Source organism: Rissa tridactyla, chromosome 7, assembly GCF_028500815.1.
Source record: "Rissa tridactyla isolate bRisTri1 chromosome 7, bRisTri1.patW.cur.20221130, whole genome shotgun sequence".
In the NCBI taxonomy this organism is placed as follows: Eukaryota; Metazoa; Chordata; class Aves; order Charadriiformes; family Laridae; genus Rissa; species Rissa tridactyla.
Window position 1 is genome coordinate 56,770,589 of NC_071472.1, and position 19,319 is coordinate 56,789,907.

At 46.9% G+C, this 19,319-nt stretch overlaps 1 protein-coding gene across 3 annotated transcripts in view; it reads left to right on the forward strand.

The window, feature by feature from the left end:
* The first annotated feature begins 248 nt into the window (after positions 1–248).
* CLIP2 (CAP-Gly domain containing linker protein 2) overlaps positions 249–19,319 on the forward strand; it is an 82,496-nt gene continuing 63,425 nt past the window's right edge. For all 3 annotated transcript variants that reach the window (XR_008467797.1, XM_054209740.1, XM_054209741.1), the window contains exons 1-2: positions 249–548; positions 16,815–17,036. Coding sequence is in view for 2 of the 3 variants with exons in the window: in XM_054209740.1 (XP_054065715.1) it covers positions 16,925–17,036 (112 nt within the window). In the remaining variant the exon portion in view is untranslated. The remainder of the gene's footprint in view (positions 549–16,814; positions 17,037–19,319) is intronic.

Consider the following 19,319-nt stretch of genomic DNA (forward strand, 5'->3'; position numbering starts at 1 on the left):
CTGCCCTTCCCATATTAATCAAATTTGCTACCACATAAATTCAGGTGTGCTTGGAGAGCTCCTTCTTTCTAGAGACCAGACCCACAGCCACGAGGAAGGGAGGCCGTATCTCTGCCGAGCAAAAGGTGAACTTCGTGATTATTCCTTTTTTTTTTTTTTCTTTTTAAGGAACGAGCGCTAAGGGCTGCAGGCAGCCGGGAGGAGCCTCCGCGCTGCCTTTCCACCCTCCCACCCGGCTTCCGGCGGCGCCGGCGCCCGGCAACCAAGAGGATTTCGGCGCGGGGCGGCCCCGGGCCCGGCCCCTTTGTTCGCGCGGGCCGCAGGGCCCGGCCGTGCCCCTGCTGGCGGCGGCTGGGAGGAGGGAGGGAGCGAGCCGCCGGCCCCAGCATCCTCATCCTTCCTCCTCCTCCTCCTCCTCCGCCAGTCCCGCCCAGCTCCCTTCGTCCCGGCTCGGCCCCGCAGGGAGTGGCACGGCGGCCGCCTGCCAGGGGCTGCAGCCGGCGGCGGCACGGAGGCTCCCGCTCCGCTCGCCGGCGGGCTGCGAGAGGGTAAGGGGGACCGCGGGACCGGGGGGGACACCGCGGGGAGGGGACTGCGGGGACAGGGGGAGCGGCTCTGCGAGCCCACGCCGCGCCGGCAACAAAGGCAGGGATGAATGAAGGCGTTGCGGGAAGAGCCCGGGGCGAGCGGGCGTGTGCGGCGCTGTCAGCCCCGCCATCCGCTGCCGGCGCTCGGCCGCGGGAGGGCATTGTCCTCGGTCGGGGAGGGACGGGTCCCCGCTGCCTTGGCACCCCACCGGTGGCGGGGAGGGAGCTGGGGTGGGAGTGGGGGGCTGCTGGGCCGGGGTTTGGTGGCGGACGGACCTGCGGGGTGACAGCGACCGGCTCTGGCTGGGAGCCGCTGGGGAAGCGGGGCCTGATGCGGGGAGGATGGAGGTGAGAGGGGGTGGCAGCACCGATCTCTCCGTGCCTGGCGAGTTTCGGGTTTGAAACGGGAGGAAAATTTTCTTTTGTCTCTGGGAAGCTGGGCAGCTTGCCGGTCTTGGTCTCCTCCCTGGTGTTTTGCTCTTTAATGAGCCGGGTATTGACATGAGCTACACACTGCAGGATTTGGTGAGGGTTTTTGTCTGTGGCAAGGAGATGTGCCTCTGAGGAAGGCCCAGCTGGGTTGGGCTGCTGGCATTTGCGTACTGCTCAGGGCGTGAATGGCAGGGTGGATGGAGCAGGTCCCTGTCCCTCGCATCTCCCGGTACAAACCAATAAATGCTTCGTTTGGGAAACATCCAGGGACAGAGGCAGAGGCACGCGTTGTTATCTCCGGGATATCAGCAGGCTGCAGCGGCGTTTGGGAAGTGCTGGGAGACAAAGCACTGTGTCAGCATCGAGTGTTATTTGCTGCTCTGTTGAGCATCAGTCTTGTAGGCCTGCAAACCTCATCTCAGAAGCTCATCCTGCTGGAATGGATGTCGAGTTTCACTAGCCCATCCATTACTGTTGGCTAGAAACATTTTTTTGAGGGTGACTTGCAATTTAAGAAGAATCGGTCTGTGTGTGGACAGAGAGATATTTGGGGTGCCTGGCTAGGCTTGTTGGCTGTAGCCTCTGACCTGCTGCCTGTGAGGCAGCATCCCTCTACCCAGCAGGGCTCCAAGAGAGCCCCTTTAATCAGCACTGGTCAGTTCTGCCCCATCATTGCTGCGAGGTGATGCTTTAAACACGGTGCAGCTGACCATTCTTAAACCTGGCTCTGGGATTTGGCATTTTAAGAAATTACCTGCCTGCTGTTAGAGCCTGCCAGGGCTAGGAAGGAGAGAGTCTGGATCGAGCAGCTGTGTTCTCGTGAAAACATGTCACTGTGCCTGCCAGATATCACTGAGAGCACAGCACTTCAAAGGCTCAGCTCTGAGACAAACCACAAGTTAAACGTTAGAACCAGCCATTACAGGCACGATGGGGAGAAGCTGTGCTGGAATCATCTCAGGAGCACTTAAGTGTGAGGCCTACCTACAATTACAGGAAAACCTATGTGTTTTGGGAGATGCACTTGGGATAAGTATGGACTGGATTATCTGCTGAAGGGTTGGTATGTGCTGCTCTTCTGCTTGGCTTCCTGCCACCTCTAGCCTTGGAGGCTGCCATAATTTACTCCAGTAAGTAGCAGTTCCTGGTGTCTTTCCTCTTTCTTCTCATGTGCTTTCACTGTGGCAGAAGAAACGATGAAGAACCCAAAGGGGGATTTTCTAGTATCAAGGGATGTGGCTATGTAAGGGTATGCATGCCAGTTCTTCTTTTGTGTTACTGGGTGGGTAAAATGGGTAATGGCACAGATTCCTCCTCCTGATTGAGGTTTTATGTATCAGAATTCTTCCTCTGTCCATGAAACTCGGGGAAATTAATAAATTTGGGGTGTGTGTGTCATAATTCTGGTGAGGACAAGAGACAATATACAAAGCAAGTTAAATCCCCCGGATACATGGTGTCGGTACCGCTTTGCTGAGTGTATACCGTGCATGGCAAGGTTTATATACTTTTAAAGCTCTGGGGAAGCCCAGGTACAGGTATCTAGACCTGAACATGACTTGTTGCTAACCTATGTTAGACACTAGTATCCAATTTATAGAGACAACTGTAGGTATTTATAGAGATATCTATAGGTATTTATAAATATATCTATAGGTATTTATAGAGATATCTATTTTTTTCATAAATATTATTTATAAATACTTTGTGACCTGTTTCCTCCTCCATCTCCCAAGGGGTCTGAGCACAAGAATGATGAAGGAAGTTGCTGACATGGGGTGAGAAAGCAGCTTTTCTGCTGCTCTATTTCTGAGTTAGCCAACAATCTCTGGCTGTTGGTCTTTGATCGCTGTTCCTGTGATATTTACAGTAGAATTTCAGGTGGTGTTTGCCTGGGAGAGCATCTTGACTGATAGTACTGGTGATGGCAGATCCCAGCAAGACTGGGGCTGTGTTTTACTGGTTGGTTTTCTAAAACAACCAAATCAGGTAAGTTGCTGAATAAAGACAACAAACTGTCCAAGGTCACTCCAGAAAGCCCAGGTTAGAGAAAGGCATTGTCCTTGGTCTTCCTGAGTCCTGCTCTAATCCTGCCTTCTCCATGTGGCCATCCTTCCCATCCCACATGAAAGTTCTTGTCTCTGTGGCTGATGCCAACACAGAAACACCAAAGTCTGTCAGTGCATTGATGCACAGTCTTTTTCTGCAGTACCACCACGCTCTCGGAGCATTTCCCCCTGCTCTGCCGAGGACCCTGTGTGCCATGTTTGTCTTTTGTACTTAGTTGAACTGCGATGCTAAAGGAGACAAAGCAAATTTGCTCTCCTCGTAGTTGGATTTAATTGCTTGCTTGTATATGATTGTGCAGTAGCTCTTGCTGTAGCTACCAGTGGAAAAATGACTTCATTGCATGTGACTCTGAGTCTGGCACCTTAAACTGATACTTACGGCTATTCCTGAAAAAAAAAAACACCAAAACAAAGAAACCCTATTAAAAAAAAAATCCCAAACCCACAATATTTCTGCATCAGACTTTTAAGAAATTGTTCCCATGCCGTGGCACTGGTTTTGTTATCTCCCTCTAAATGAGTGAAGCTGTGTCTGTGAAATAGCCGTGGCTGTTTCAGATGCAGCATAAGCAGAGAAAGATGTGTGAAGCAATAAAACCAAGCATTGTCATATTCTTTGTCACAGTTCAAATTTTTTGACTTCACTATGATGGAATAAAATATGATGCTGACTTGAATTGGCATTTGAGTCGGATGGTACTTTCCTTTCAGTGATTTATTTTTATTATGCTAGTGTTTACCCACCTGGACGGTTGTAGAGAAATGTGGCATGGACTAGCGACATGCCCTGCTGCAGGTTCTGAGCCAGCAGTGGGGTCCCCGTCTCCCCATCCCCATCTGTGCTGGAGCACAAAGGGAATCTGAAGTTTCTTCGGTTTATTTTGAGTGCTAATGTTCTGAACTCTGATGTTGACTCCCTTGATAACTCCGTTTATGCCTGGGAAAGCCAAATCGTTATTTTTGAAAAGTATTCATACTCTGTGTCTATAAAGTAAACACTTCAGAAAGACTTCCCAAGTCCTTTGATGTGCTGGATATTCAGAGAGATAGTGATGCCTAATAGAGTCAGGCAACTATTTATCTCTGACATTGTTTTTTGAGTAATCTTGGGAAAAATCTTTTCCTTCTCTGTATCTGTTCCTCCCAGGTACAAAATTGGTGATGCAATTCTGACCTCCTTTGAGGTCTGTGAATGAAATGCTCTGTGGATGTTGGGTATTTGGATCTTGGAACTTTTTAATCACTTCTTAGTGCTTTTTAATCCCTCTCCTGTGCTGCCTCACACCATTCCTTTAAAAAGATAGTGCAAATAAAACTGTATTGCTTGTGCTAGAGCTATTGGTCAAAATTAATCCTATTTTATTTTGGTGAATAACTTGTGTTGTGTAGTAAAGGCTACACAGATATTGGTTACACTGAAAGGACTTCACAAAAATTTGGGGTCGCAGAAACCTCAAGAGGTCATCTGATCTACCTGGCTGTTCCAGGTTAGGTCTGTTTTCATCTCTGTTGTTCAAGGCAGAGGTTTGAAGATTATTTTTTTTTTAATTTTTTAAAGAATAGTGTGGCCAATGAGGGAGTTTCTTCAGTGTCTCTGATTAGTTCAGTTTGAACTAATGATGCAGTTAGAACTGTGTAGTGTGTGTCTTCCCCTTTGTCTTATTTGTTGTCATTGTCACTTTGTGTGTCTGCCTGCTATTGTATAAAGGTGTTTCATTGACAAAATCAGCACAATTTCTTTTGCAGCATGAACTTTTCTTGCAGCACATCTTCCAGAGGGGCGAGGAAAGCTTCCAAACCAAGGCACCAGCTTCTGGCATAGTCACTAACAAAGGTTTTCTCTGGCTGCTCTGTTCTTTTTCTTCCTTTGACGTATTCATCCCCCCTTTATCTGTTGCATCATGCTCTGAAAACTTCTGCGTCCGCCAATTAGTGCTGGAAACTTTTCAGTAATCCTGACAGGCACAAAAAGCAGCTGCCTGTTGAAACAAACGGCATTTTCCCATCCCTTGCAAATACTCCCATTCACGACCTGCAAGCGCGTCCCCTGGATGTCCTCCTGGCTGGGGAACAAACCTCCCTAGAAAAAGAGGCCTCTCCTGGAAGACGTGGAGAGGCAGTTACATCGTTAGATGTGTTTAATGGGCTTTTTAGCCTCATATTTGACTGTTATATATTGTGTGCTATACTACCTCAGTGGCTCCTGTCAGCCCTCCACAAGAGGCCTATCATGGTGATTAAAGTCTTCTCCTTAGCTATATTTAGCTTCTAGCTATTTGTTTTATAACTGAGATCCTTACTGTGCAAACTGGAGTAGGTCAGCCTGCAACCTTGAAGAAGTGGTTTTTTTTTTTTTTTTTCTTTTTCCCTTCTGATCTTCTGTTTCCCAGCTGGTAAGGCTGGGACATTCTAGCTGATGACCAGTCTGCCGGCCATTCCTAACGGAGATTTAATGATGGGCAATATGGCACAGAAGGGCAGGCTCGTGTGGAATGTGTTGCTGAGGCAGAGGAAGCTGTTTTGCCTTACCCAGCTCATATTTTACATGTCCATTTATATAGTCTTTTACTGGGATCTACGAAGTAGCTTTTTGAACTTGCTAAATCTCATCCATAGGCAAAATTTATGTTTGTTTGTGTATTTATATAGATTTCCAGTAAATTATACTGACAATAACAATGCCTCCAGTGAGCTTAATCTTGATGTTTCCAAAGCATCTGCAAGCACTTTTCCCCTTTTTATCTCTGAATCCCGCCTCCAAGCATGTTGGCTAGATGGTAGAAAGGTGTGGGAGCACTTCCAGGACATGGACATGGAAGTGTCAAAGTCAGATGGATGGTTTTGGGTGATCATGTGGTTCAAGTTCATGGAATGGTATGGTATACACTGCCTTAGGGTGCTGGAAACTTTGGTTGTCCGTGTTAGAAGTAGTGAAAATTTGTTTTTTGTTCTTCCTTTTTGGTTGAAACAAGACCTGTTTGCATTAGAGACCACGTGCCAACACTCTGCATTGTAATATGTTCAAGCTGCTGCTTGTAACTGCTTTCTACTTGCCTGGCTAGATGAGGTTATATCTTGATCTCCGTACAAAATCGTGGCTGTGGTTTTGCCTGCATTAGAGAAGAGATTAATGACACTTGTGTTACAGAAACAACCCATTTCTGTAAGAAGTGAAGGAGCATCTAGGGACACGTGGTGGCTCTGTAAAGCTCTGTAGAACGTGTAATGCTGTGCCACTCCAGGAGTGTGGTGGGTTGATCCATCTGTCCTGCCTACCTGCACACAGGCTGGGTTCATCCCTTCGGCATCGCCCTTATCTCCAGGGATACGATACATTAAATCCCATTTTAGCACCAATCCATCTAACCAGTCCTGTTCCTTTTGGCTGCCAGCACCTATACGTCAAGCACATGTATACTTCCCAATGGTGTGGTAGCATACAGTTGGAAATGCTGATTAAAACCAGGCTGTGGAGTGGTACAGCTCTTGCAAGGTCTCTGCTGCTGCTGGAGGAGGCTGGGGTTGACAGCCGTTCCCAGATGTGCACAATCCCCGTTGTGACAGCATCTCATGTCCTCACCAGCCCAACAAGTCCCACTGGAGCATGGGCAGCACATTGGGCATGTTCAGTCTCCACCTGCCTTGCAATCTGACTGCATGGGATGGTGTTTTCTTATATCACCCCCTAGAAACTGTCATCTCTAACCTCCTCTGCTGTAACGTACTAGGTGGCCATCCTACGGTGCTGGTGTGGCTTAGTGTGTGGCTCAGTGCCTAGAGGCTTTGAGCTAAGATCTCTCTCTCTGCGGCCTCTGCCCGGCAGATGGTAAGGTGTGGGTGAGAAGAACCGCAAGGCAGGAGGGAATAACATAACTATGTTGACAGATAAGATCCAATTTGATATAACTCACCAAAATGATTATGGTTTTGGTCATTGATAAGGATGTAATTTAAATAAGAAACATGTACCTTCTCATACTATAGGTTTGTGAGCTATGCAAACTCCTAGGTTTGCTAAGCACCTTTGTACTGGGGTTGCCGGTGGTAACATAGGAAACTCCATGATTAACACACGCTGGCTGAAAGCAAGCTTTCTAGATTGCTGGCCTCCCTGTCTCCACCACGGGTTCTGGTGGGAGTTGTGTAGATATGTCGGTGTCAGCTGAGGTCTGGGGAAACCGCAGGAGAAAGCAGTAATTAGTGCATGTAGCCCAGGGGTCTGCTTCTTAAGTGGGAGGCTGAGTGCAGGCTGGTGAACCGGCAGGGAGGAGGAGGAAGGTGCTCCAGGGAACAACTGCATCCAGCATTGCTCTGCTGCTGCCAGCATGGTGATGGGAAGCAGGATGCTTGAGTGCGGGTGGAGGGGATGCGGCACACACAGTGCCTTGGTGCTCTGGGAGAGAGTGGGTTTGTTCCTCTGCAGCATCTTTGGCTTGGTGATCTCGGATCTTTCAATAGGTACCAGTGGTGTAACCCTCCTGGTGTACCACCCTTTGATTTTCAAGCTTGGTGCCATTGTCGTCCCTCTTTTTGTGGCAAGGGGATTCCTGGCCACTGCGGAAGAAGAAAGCAGGGCTCCTGGCTGTCAGTGTGGCATCTCAACCATGTGACGATGGTCTGTATCTCCTTTCCAGCTTACCTCCTCTTGTGTCTCAGCTAACTCTGAACAGTCAGAGCATGGAGAGGTGTTACCATTTCAGCCATTGGGAACAGCTGCTTTGTTTGAAGGAACGAGATTGTGTTAGCTTATAGTATTTGGCACAGAGTTTGTCCAAGGTCTAGTGAGACGTGGCCTGGGATGCAGTGCGCCCCTGTCTAAACCAGACTGAATCCAAGTGATGGAGGTTTAGAGAAGGTCTGCTAAGATGAACCAGGAATTGTCGAGTCTCCTATCTCAGGACATCTCAAAGGAGAACTCGGCTTGTTCAAAATGACATAGTGAAGGCGGAGAAAGGGCAAAGCTGTTGCGTGGGGGTTGGACACAATGGGAGAGCATCAGAGTTGTGCAAAGGGCAGAGCAGGTACGTGGGCAGAAGGTTGGCTTGAAGAAATCTGGGCTGGCAACTGGTGGGGGGCATTCCCAGCCCGGAAAGGCTGAAACTAACACTGCTGAACTGCAGGAATGAAAAAATCTTGTAAGGTAGCTTTATAACTAAATGAGAGGGGTTGCACCAGGTGTGGGGTGAGCCCTTCCTATCCTGCATCCCTGCCTGAGCGTCAGCAGCCTGGTGAGAAGCAGGGTCAGTTGTCCCTTAATGTGCCATTGTTTGCATTGAGGCTCTTCCAAAGGCGTTCTGTGCCAGACCTGGAGGACCAATGGCCCGGGACAGGCTTTGCTCTTCTTCCTGCTGTAATGGTGAGGTCTCCACTGCATGCGGAATTGCACTAAATGCAGTTAATATCATGACTTATCGTAGTGCACCTGGGAGTGCGTGTAGACACTGAGCAGCATTAGGGGAGCACAGTGAGGGCTTCAGTGGCGTGGCCAGTGCATCCCAAGGTGTTTTCTGTTACACCAGAAACACGTTGCATTCCACTCCTATTTATTGTCTTTGCTGTCTTTTAATCAAATAATCTGCAAATTTAAACTGGTACAACTGCTGTACCGTCAGACAGGCTGTCATAACACTGCACTGAAAATGAAAACAAAATCCCTAGTTTCAAAGAACTTAAGTGTGCAAAGAGAAAGAGGAAAAAAACTAGCATGAGCAGTTGTTACCTATTTTCAGCTCTTGGTTGCTCCTGCCTTTCAGTTACAGTCAGCAAAGCAGGGCTGGCTGGCAAAGAAGTCTTCATTGCAGGTGTAGGTTGTAAAAAGGGGGAAAAAGCAGGGTGGGAGAGACCTGGGTCCTGTTGTTGTTTCACAATTGAAGTCCAGGGCAGAGGTTAGATTACAGAAGCGCACAAATCAAAATCTATACGTTAACCTGAGCTCCAGTGAATGACAGATTAAGTGCCCGCATGAACTTTAATGCTGCACTAAATCGAGCAGTCAACAGCCAGGAAATTCCAAAAGTTCAGATCCTTCTGCAGCTCTGCATGGGGTGCGTAGCACGGCTGAGTTATTGTGTTGCTCATATTTAATTAAAGAAATTGTTTCTCCAATAGTAAAATACCAAGCTATTCTAATGCAATATGTTTATCATGTATCATTGCCTTTCCTGCGCTCTGCCTGCTCTCTTCTTGTTTCTTTTCCAGATACTGTTTCATGACAAATAACGCGTTCTGTAAGTAGGAAACTTGGATTTTGTTGAAGCCCTTTGAATTGTAGAGAAACCTTTCATGAATGGAACAGCCTTTGTATCAGGTCTGAATTCACCTGGAGGATGGCAGTTCTGCAATCTCCCTGTGTATTCCATCTGCTTCCCACGTGAGCTGTGCAATTTTGGTGTCGTGCCCCTATATATTTCTGTAGGTCACTGTCCCCTGTCGCCAGGGGACAGGAATTCCTTAGCAGGAGTTCGTGTAGATCCAAGATCATCTGCAGGATTTTTCCCACAAATTAGAGCTAGTTGTGCTCTGTAATTAGTGCAGAATTGTTGCTATCTGCTGTTGTCAGTCTTCAGTAGGCGTTTTGCCAGCATGGGGAGCGTGAGCTCATCAGCAAGCCCATAATTACTCCCCAGTTTGTGTATGATGACTTCCTTGAATGTCCTTTGGGCATTTTTCTCCCATTTTTGCCTCAGGTTTTGCACTGTGGTTTTTAGCTAGAGTGCAATGGAATATTTTTGTACATTCTTCTTTTGATAACCATTGTTTTATAACTAAATCACAGGATGATTAGTCTATCATAGTGGTTAGAACTAGCTTAAAAAATATCTAAGTTCTTAAGTGAAAAGCCTCTAGGTTTTCCCTAATCATTACAAAACCTGAGTGAGAAAGACAACTAAAGACAGGCTTTTTTAGAGGTTAAGAACCTTTCGGATATATGAGGGAGACTACTCTCCTGGCTGGAGAACCAATGTGAATTCTTCAGCTGCAAGGGAGAAGAAAACCCGTGATGGCTGATGGGGCATACTGGGATCCTCTGTAACTGAAGGATCCATGTGACTGAAGGCAATACGCTCCTTTCTTTCATTCCTGTAGAACTCTACCTCCGTTCCCTCTATGGGAGAAGGAAAGGTTTTCTTGGGGGAGGAGGCTGACCTTAATTAAGAATGAGCATATCTTATTTCCTCTATACTGCAATTAAGGGAAAGGATTTAATCCTAATCTGCCATGTGCTTCAGAAATGGGTTTCTGATTGCTTGCTGGAAGGAGTAACTAATCGGAGAAGTGAGAAGGTGATGGTACGATTACCGTGGATCGGATGGAACGTCTTAGGGAATTAAAAGATAAAATTGCCCTTCCTTCTCAGCATAATCTCTGTCTCTATTAGCAAAGCTGCAGTTTGGCTTTATCGAGTCCTGTCTCTGTGTTGATCCGATTCACTGCGTGTTCCTTTTGCAGAAGACTGAGAGGTTTGAGTCTGACCTTTGGATTTTGATTTCAAGGCAAAATTCTGTTCTCAAATCCCTGGTCTGCCTTTGCAGCACAGCCGATGTTGTGGGGTCGTGAGCCTGGGGCACCAGATCTTTACTTGCCCTTGCCTCTGGCTTGGGGTCAGTTGGGCAGTAACGTATCCCAGAGGGATGGCTGCAGGAGATGGAGCTTTATTGCCTGATGAGTTCATTTTCCCAGAGAAGGGAAGTTGCAGAAAAGCTTGGAAATATGAAGGGGATGCAACCAAATGCTCAGAAACATGAGCTGAAATAACTTCACATAACTTTAAAAAGAAAAAAAATTCAGTATCTTTAGGCCAGTAAAGGTTTTGTATAAGGCCTAATAAATGAATACCAGAGTTGGCACTGAAAGCTTTTTGCTTTTATTCTGTGTGGTTATTGTTGGAGTGAATGAAGAGCTCCTCCAGCTATCGGTGGACCAAATTCTTCTCTAGCGGTTTGTTTTCAGGGAGATGTTGGGCTCCAGGTATTGTTTTCAGCATTTACAGTGCCTGATGCTGGAGGTTTCTGCAAGCAGTAATGCTGTTTTCCTGGGAAGATGCTGCACGGGGAGTGCAACGCGTGTGAGTATGAATTGCTGGAACGGGCAGCTGTGTGTCTGTGGGGAGCAGGGGTTGTTCTCGGGCTGAGCCAAGGGAGGTTCGCTCTCGTCTGGAGTCCCAGAGACTCTTAAATGACAGAGGCTAGGGGACCGAACCCCAAAACCTGCCTAAGGCTCTGTACTCTTTCTGAAATAAAAATACAGAACGTGGGTAGAAAATTAAGTTCCTCCTTTATGTTTGACTCTCCTGAACATGCATGCAAAGGATGTATCAATACCAAAGTGCTGTTGGACCTTCCCCAGCTACATGTGGTGTGGGATTGTTCCTCCTCCCTGTAGAGGTTGGGGATTTACCTTGCAGGCGTAAAATGCACTTTCCACTGCTCCGTATGGAGTCGCTGTTATTAGTTGTCAGAGCAGCTGCAGACAGAATTCCTGGTCTTTCCAAGCTGTGTCTTTATTACTAATGCAAGAGTCTTTGTGCGGATTGCGCCACACCTCCACATCATCTTCCAATAGCCCTGAAAATGGATGAACTCCCCTTGTGTTCTCTCCACTCGCCGATGTGCTGCCGTCGGGCTGCATCCCAAACCCTGGTGTTCCTCATCCTTGGTATGAACGTGAGGAAAGCTGGCATAGTGTTTTAAATAAAGGTATAAACAATTGCTCTCAAAAAGTTATCTTAGACAGAGTAGGTAAAACCAGAGACTTTATTGTGTAAACCTTTCCCTAGCCAAATAGTTGGTGTTGAAGTTACTGATTATTTGCATGTGTCAAGATTGTTAAAAAAAGTAAATGTTTTTACTGCTTCTCTGCATTGTCTTTGTTTATCATCAAACTTCCGTACAACATGATAACCTTGATTTCCTTCAGTCTGATAACTAGATACTGTTCTTTATCTTTTTTTATGGGCCCTTATCCTGAAAGGTGTGCGCATGACTACAAACTTCTAATTTCATTTCTTACATGTGGAATTCCAAATTTAGAAAACTAGAAACCTAGATTTTGGTACTCACTTTTTTGATTATGTATGTAATTTTAAGGAATTGGTAGTTATTTCCCCACAAAATATTGTATACACACAACTGTTGCAGTAGTATTCAGATGCAGCTGGTCTAAATTCCACTTGGGTCTGCCCTCACAATGAGGTCCCTGTGCCTTGCCGAGGCTTTCGTGTTGGGTAGACACTTCTTGCATCTAGATCCATCCAGAAGGAAGCACCAGGCCCAGGATGGGATTCAGGCCAACTCAATCTGGTGCCTGGAAACCTGTTCCTGTGTCTTGCGGTTGTTTCACTCAATATGTTGAGGTGAACAGATCTGTGGACTGGCACATAGCCATGAGGGCTTTCTTCTGGGACGTGCGCTGAATTTGGGAGTCTGCTCTGTTGCTTATGTCCATCTTGAATGGGATGGCATTCCACGTGGCAAGCACGTGCTCATGTGCCTTTTTGAGGGTAGGAGGGATGGCTGAAGCAGAGAAACTCGCGGATAAGATATATTGCCAAGACTGACAAAGGCTTTTGCTCCCAGCCCTTGTTTTGTGTTATTCTTCTACCACACTTGAGAAATAACTGCAGTCTAAGCACCTCCAGTTGTTTTTTCTCCTTTTAATGCGTGCTATTCTGATGCCTGGCCAACGTTGTGGATACTTGCATAACCAGAGATGTTGCTCCTGCTGAAAGGTATTTTTTGGATGCACATCTGTACTTAGTTGAGAACTGTTGTCCTTTTTGAATCTGAGCCTAGGTAACTCAGATCCAGCTGTCCCCTTTTCTGACGGAAAGATGGAGAACAGAATGTTTTGGTCATTTGAAGCAGGCTTTCATATTGTGCATTCCTGGGATGCTTTTCTTGGTTGTGGGAACAGACAGAACCATTCATCCCAGTATGAAAAGATTGCAGGGACAATCTAGCGGAGATCTAGAAAATCCTTGTAATCTGTGTCATCTTGGAAAAGGAAGAAAAACAAAATAAGCAGAGCTCATGGCCCTGGAGTATCCACAGGGGCAGATGGGGATTTTTACAGCGTGTCTGGAGAAAGTAACATTTCCATGAAGTTATACAGCAAGGCAGAGCTTACAGCTTGTGGAGGTAATATAGGGAGTAGGAAAAAGAAAATAGCTCATGTGTTTCTTACGGCACACACGGCATCATATTTGCCTGTGTTCTGTTCAGCATCTGCTGCTGGAACCAGATTTTTCAGAAGGGCTGTGTTAATAGAGCCTGTTGGGATGCCGAGGGTACGATACGGGAGCTCAGAGCAAGTTGTTATCTCTAATGGAGCAGGGCAGTGCCCTGTGGAGATACTGGCCTGTGTCCCAGGCCAAGGATATTTCTGCAGCACAAAAGCTGCATCGCTCAGTTGGACGATAACGTGGGACTTGGATGGCTCAGGGCAGCGCTGCTCTGGGTGGTGAAGATGACCTAATGGCGTAATTCGGAAGAGCTGTGTGCTCGGCATTTAGGGCTTCCTAAAAATCTGCTCAAATGTGTTTATGTTGAAGTGGAGGAGAAACTACTGACAGAGAAGGAGTATCTGTCCCTACCAGCAGGCACAGACTTCTTTAAAAATGTCCCAGATGTTTATTTTTCATACAGTCGTTGAATGGTTAGAGTTGGAAGGGACCTTAAAGATCATCTCGTGCCACCCGCTGCCCTGGGCAGGGACACCTCCCACCAGCCCAGGTTGCTCCAAGCCCCATCCAACCTGGCCTTGAACCCCTCCAGGGATGGGGCAGCCACAGCTTCTCTGGGCAACCTGGGCCAGTGTCAAGTTATATCCTGTCTGGTTTTATCTATGTATTTCTAACAAGCTGCATTCATAGTAAAATTTACTCAAGTTCATCTTCATTTCCCTGTGTGACAGTGAGTGTGCAGGATGGCGCTAAGGCAGCTGTCCCTGTTTCCTGGCTTTGGTCACCCTGAAGCTCTTGGAGCTGAGAATGAACTTTAGATATGGGAGTTAACCCCCGCTGGACTTCCCTATGAACGGAGCGTGGCGGGACGCACGGCGGGGCCTGCCTGTGCTGTGGGGTGGCACTTCAGAAGTTGTTGAGTCTGGTGTCTGGTGCGGAGCCCCCAGGGAGTGTGGCCATCAACCGGTTGTGCTGATTGTATTTCTGGATAAAAGAAGCTATCTGTTCCGAGGGTAGCTTAATTAGCAGCCTGTGGAGTTCGTTTGTTTTTCAGCATTAGTATGTTGAAAGCAAATGTGTTTGCATAAAGGTTTCTGGCAGAAATCTTTATGCAGTGGGAATGCATTTCCTCTTAGTTCTTTCCCCCTGTGTAAAAAATAAAATCCAGTTATGCTGAGAAGGAGCAGAATATCGCAATATCCTGTGACTTGTGTGGCCAGCTGATCTTTGGGGACAGTGAGTAGTGGAGGTAGAATGAACTGAAGTTCCCTATCTCTCCATAGATGAGCAGCAAAATAGAGGAACAGACCAAATTCACTGTCTCTCTAAAGTTTATGTGGTTCTGGCTGCAAAGTCTGGGGATCCAGAGATTCCCTCTAACGGAGGCCTGAAAACCTAGAAAATATTTTTATTCTTCTGTCACCCTTCCCTGCTTAAATTCTTATCCACTGCTGTTTTATCCTTCCCCCGTGACCTTTCATGCTTCCCCAATCCCCATTCACAGTTGTGGATTCAACCAACCATCACGTTTTGTCTGGAAGAAGCAGCACCCCCAGGTTGCTTAATCACAAGTACAGCATCAAACCCTGTAACCAAAAGGTAGGACCGGGCAATGAGATGTGTGAATCTTGGAGGAAGGGAGTATTGTGAAGAGAGCAGATCTTCATGTTGAAGGGGATGGAGATGGGGTGAGCTCTCTTGGTAGAGCACATCACCTGCCAGCAGAAGTGCTAGAAATCAAGTTGGTCTGTAAAATCAAAGGTAGCCCTGGGCAGAATGTGTCATGTGAGATGGAGTGGGTGGGAGAGGGACATCTGATGGCTTGACAAATAGGAGGAACCAGGCTGATCAATGTTTCTCACCTCCAGATTCTGTTACTTGTCTCCCTATTTTATGCTAAATAGCGCTGGAAACTGCAGCCTCCTGTCCAGCTCTGTGACAGCATCTGGTCCTCGCTGGCTCCGTCGCAGGAAGGCTGGTTTTTCTCTTCCTTAACAAGAACTGCTTGCTCTTGTCCGTTGTTGCTGCTGCTGGGGATGTGATCTGAGCATCCCGCTTCTCATAGACGGCCCCGACTTCTGTGTAAGCTAAATGCTGCCCAGTTGGTGCTGTGTGCAGGTGTCTGAAGCCAGCCCAGGGGCGTTGAAGACCCTTTGTGGGGGACATGGGGAAGAGACAGGGCGTGAGCCCTTGGGTTTTCACTCCGGCTCCCTCCCTGGCTGTCGCTGCTGATCTCTCCTTTCTTTGTCTCTCTAAGCCAGTGTGGGACACCCGACTCTTACTGCTGAAACGCTCTTCAGTGTCTCAGATATTTATGAGCCCTCAGGAATAGAGTTTTGGAATTCTCCTTGTGGTTTTTCCTCCTCTGTGTCTGCTTGCAGCTTTCCCTGGAGCCCTGCCAGCCCTCCCCTCGCTCTGACCCAGCCTGTGTTGAAATCCTTACTCATGCCTTAATCACTCACTTCCCGTCCCCGCTATTGCAGTTCCCCCATTGTAGCATCTGTAAATCTTCATTACGTTAATTCTCCAGAGGGCTGCCTCCTTCCTTGGCCCAGGAGGCAGGTCTGGGTGTCCCCCAGCTTCTGGCTGGTCCTTGGTTTGCTCTCCTTGCAGTTCCCTGTTATGTTGGCATTGTCCCTGGCTCACACCTTCTTCCCTCCGCATCCCAGCCTGCTCAGTCAGCCAGCCTTAGCTTCCTTTTGGCTGATAGTCTCAATTTTTTGATTGTTTTTCTTTATCCATTAGGAATGTTTTTGCATTTTTTTAAAGCAACTTAGTCATTTCCTTTATTTTTCTTTTCTTGTCATAAAACTTTCTGCTGGAGGAGTTCTGTGCTTGTTAATGCAACATCCTTGCAAGAAATTTGGAGGTGTTGTTCTGTTTGCATTACGGGAAGGGAATGGCATAGGGAAGAGTTACGTGACTTCACTAACGAGTAGTTGGTAGAGTCATGCTTAGATTTTGGAACGCTTTTTTCAGTGTTACTGAAAATCCATGGGGTCAGATGCCCTTTTTCTGTAACAAGGTTTTGGATTTGTTCTTAACAAAGGGACCTGAAAAGCCCCATCTTGGATGATGACCCCTGTGAATTAAGGGAGGCTGCCTTGAAGTCTGGTGAAAATGGGCCAAAGGTCTCGTACTGAGGGTCGTTAGTGTGCCTTCGGTAAGGGCTCTGACAGGGCTGTCACAGAGCAGCAGACTGGGTCTTGGCTGATGCGTGAGCTGAGATTTTAGAATGTAAAACCAGTCAACAACGTCCGTCACTGAAATCCCAAATTGAGTTTAAATTCTTGTTTGGTGGTTCTGGGAGGCTTCAGCTTTGGTCCAGGACTGCAGGGTTCAAGCGAGACTGCAAGATTGGGGAAAAGAACGTAACGTTCAGATGGGAGATGAAGGCAATGATCACCCCTGTTTTACGGGAGAAGAAATGAAAGATCCCAGCCCTCCTAGAGCTGTGAGGAGGCAGCTGGGCACTGCTTTCTGGGAGCCTGTTTGGTGCTCTCCCACCCATTCGCTGTCTGATTTCTTTGTGCTCCTCTCTCCCAGGTCTGTGACAATGGAAGAAGAGGTCCATCATCGAGAAGCCTGAACGGTGATACCGGGACAGCTCTTTGAGGCACTGGTAATACGAGCCCAAGATACAGGAGACAGCAAACATGCTGAAGCCAAGTGGACTTAAAATCCCCGGCAGGGCTGGGAAGCACTCCAGCCCGGTGGGACGGGCATCAGGGACGACTGCAGCTGCTGTCACCACTGGTTCAAAAGAAGGTAAGGACTTAATTCATCAGGGGCATGAGCTGACCTGGATGATCACCTGGCTTCAAGGCAGAGGCCTAATGGTGCCAGTGTTCAGTAGGATGTGAAATTCCCCATCTGCACGTAGATTGATTGTGAGCATGGATCAAAACAAGTGTAATGGGGTGAGTAAACGGCCTCCCTCCCCTCTCCCAAGTAATGCACAAACCAGTCAGGTTGTGGAGTGGGTGGGAGACAGATGGATCCCCTGGTGTTTAGGGCTGACAGAGGTGCTGCCTACTGTCTTGCTTCTTTGCGTATGCATACCTGTACAGACACTGATATTTGAAGAGCCGGTGGTAATTAGGGAGATGCAAACCTCACCCATGATCTTGTTAAATGCTGTCCTGTAGCCATTGCTTCTGGCCTGTGATAATGCAAGAGTAAGAACCAGGCACTTAAGGTGACTTGTCCTGTGCTGATTACTTCAGATTAGTGCCTTTGTTTGAACAGAATCATTTGAAGCACTGGGATTTTAATAATGACTTACATAGGCATACATACACACGCTCTACTGTCCGTTGATCTATATCTAGTGTATACATAAGCTATACAGACTGCCATTATGCAGTATAATTAACACTTCAAAAGAGTTTTAGATGTTTTGCTTAGGATTCATTTTTCTGGCTTCTTTGACTGCTGGGTTGTTTTTTATTTAGATATAATTTAGCAAATATTCCAGGTGCAAGTTTTGTATGTAAAGTGATATATGATTTGTATGTTGACAAAACGTCAGGATGATGTATATCGTATCAATCACTCGTACATTCTGTATGTTACACTTCCGTTTGACAATGTCACTGGTTGCTGCTTGAGATTTGTCAACCTCTTGTCCCATAATAATTCAGGCTACTGCCCACATGCCTGGTTACTTTGCTATATGTTTCAATCCCAAGACTATATAGCATTTGGGAGAAGCAGGAAAGCTTCGTGCCTGTCCGACATCTTGGATAATATCGGACAAAACTTGCTTTAGCATGCTATGATAAATTAGTCTGTGATCATGATGCTACGAAAACAGGAGTTGGCAGACAATGCTGTCTTTTGGCAGAGTAATGCAGAAGTGTTAGTTAGGTTTTTTGTTTAACTTTGTGAAGTTTCTCTTGTGCTGGAGCATGTGTCCTTGTCCCGTGAACATCCTCCATGGAGAGGGTGGTTCGGGCACAACCTCCGCACGGGACTGCCATGCAAAGACCCCGCTTGCTGCTGAGCGACCCTGGCTCCCCTCCATTATCACACATCAGAGGCTCGGCTTTGCTCATGGATTTTTTTCAGCTGAGCTGTCTCTTCTTTCAGTGACAGATAGCATATACATCATCTCTCCCACTCTGTACATTCTTTCCTTGAACAGTGTTGTAAAAGCCATGGTTTTAACTTTGTTTTTTGCTCAAGTGCAAGGTCTTGTTTGAGGGACCAGTTGCTGCATGAGATCATGGGCTGAGTTCCAGATCTTTCAGTGTAATGCACCGTTGCAGGGAGTGGAGCAGTGCTGCTCTTCCTCGGCTGAGGACTTGGCCCTGGGTGTAGAGAGGAACGTTTGAATGACACTCTTCTCTGTTCGAGTGGGGTTTAATATTAGAAAGACTAATTTCTTAATTTGGTATCCAAATCAAAGATACTGAAGCTTCCTTATATCTGTTTGCTAGAGGGAAGCACAAATTGACAAGTTCTTAGGGTAAGTTCATAGGTTTGGCTGTTTGCTTTGAGGTTCTCCCCCAGACCCATTTCTGTATTTCTGCCTTGCTTCTCTTAGTGCCTAGCTGTGATTGAAAAATGAAGGACTCCGGTGAAGTGATTATTCAGCTACCAGTTGTGAACCTCTCAAGGTGCTTCATGCTGGATTTATAATTGCAGTGTGGCGTGGAGTTATTTCCAGTTGATTTTTATCACTTAAAAAAACAAAACAAAAAAAAAAAACCAACAACAAACCGATCCAAAAATAAGAGAAAAGGTCCCAGGTCTGTCTTCCCCTTGGAGGCTTTGCACAGAGGCATCTCGGCAAACACAGGCGACGTGTGTGTCGCAGTATGAATGAGTTAGTCAGCACTGACGGTCAGCACCAGGGTCTGATGGAGCCTTCCAGCTGAATGCAGCGCTTGTTTGCTGGAGCTTCTTTGTCCCTTGTTTGGCTACAGCCATCCGTCACTGATAGATGTGCAGCAAAGCTGGTGGAGCGTAGGCAGAATCTGCAACAAACTGAGTCTGACCTTTGCCTGAGAAGTTCTAAAATGAGTTTTATTCTTGTGAAAATGTGTG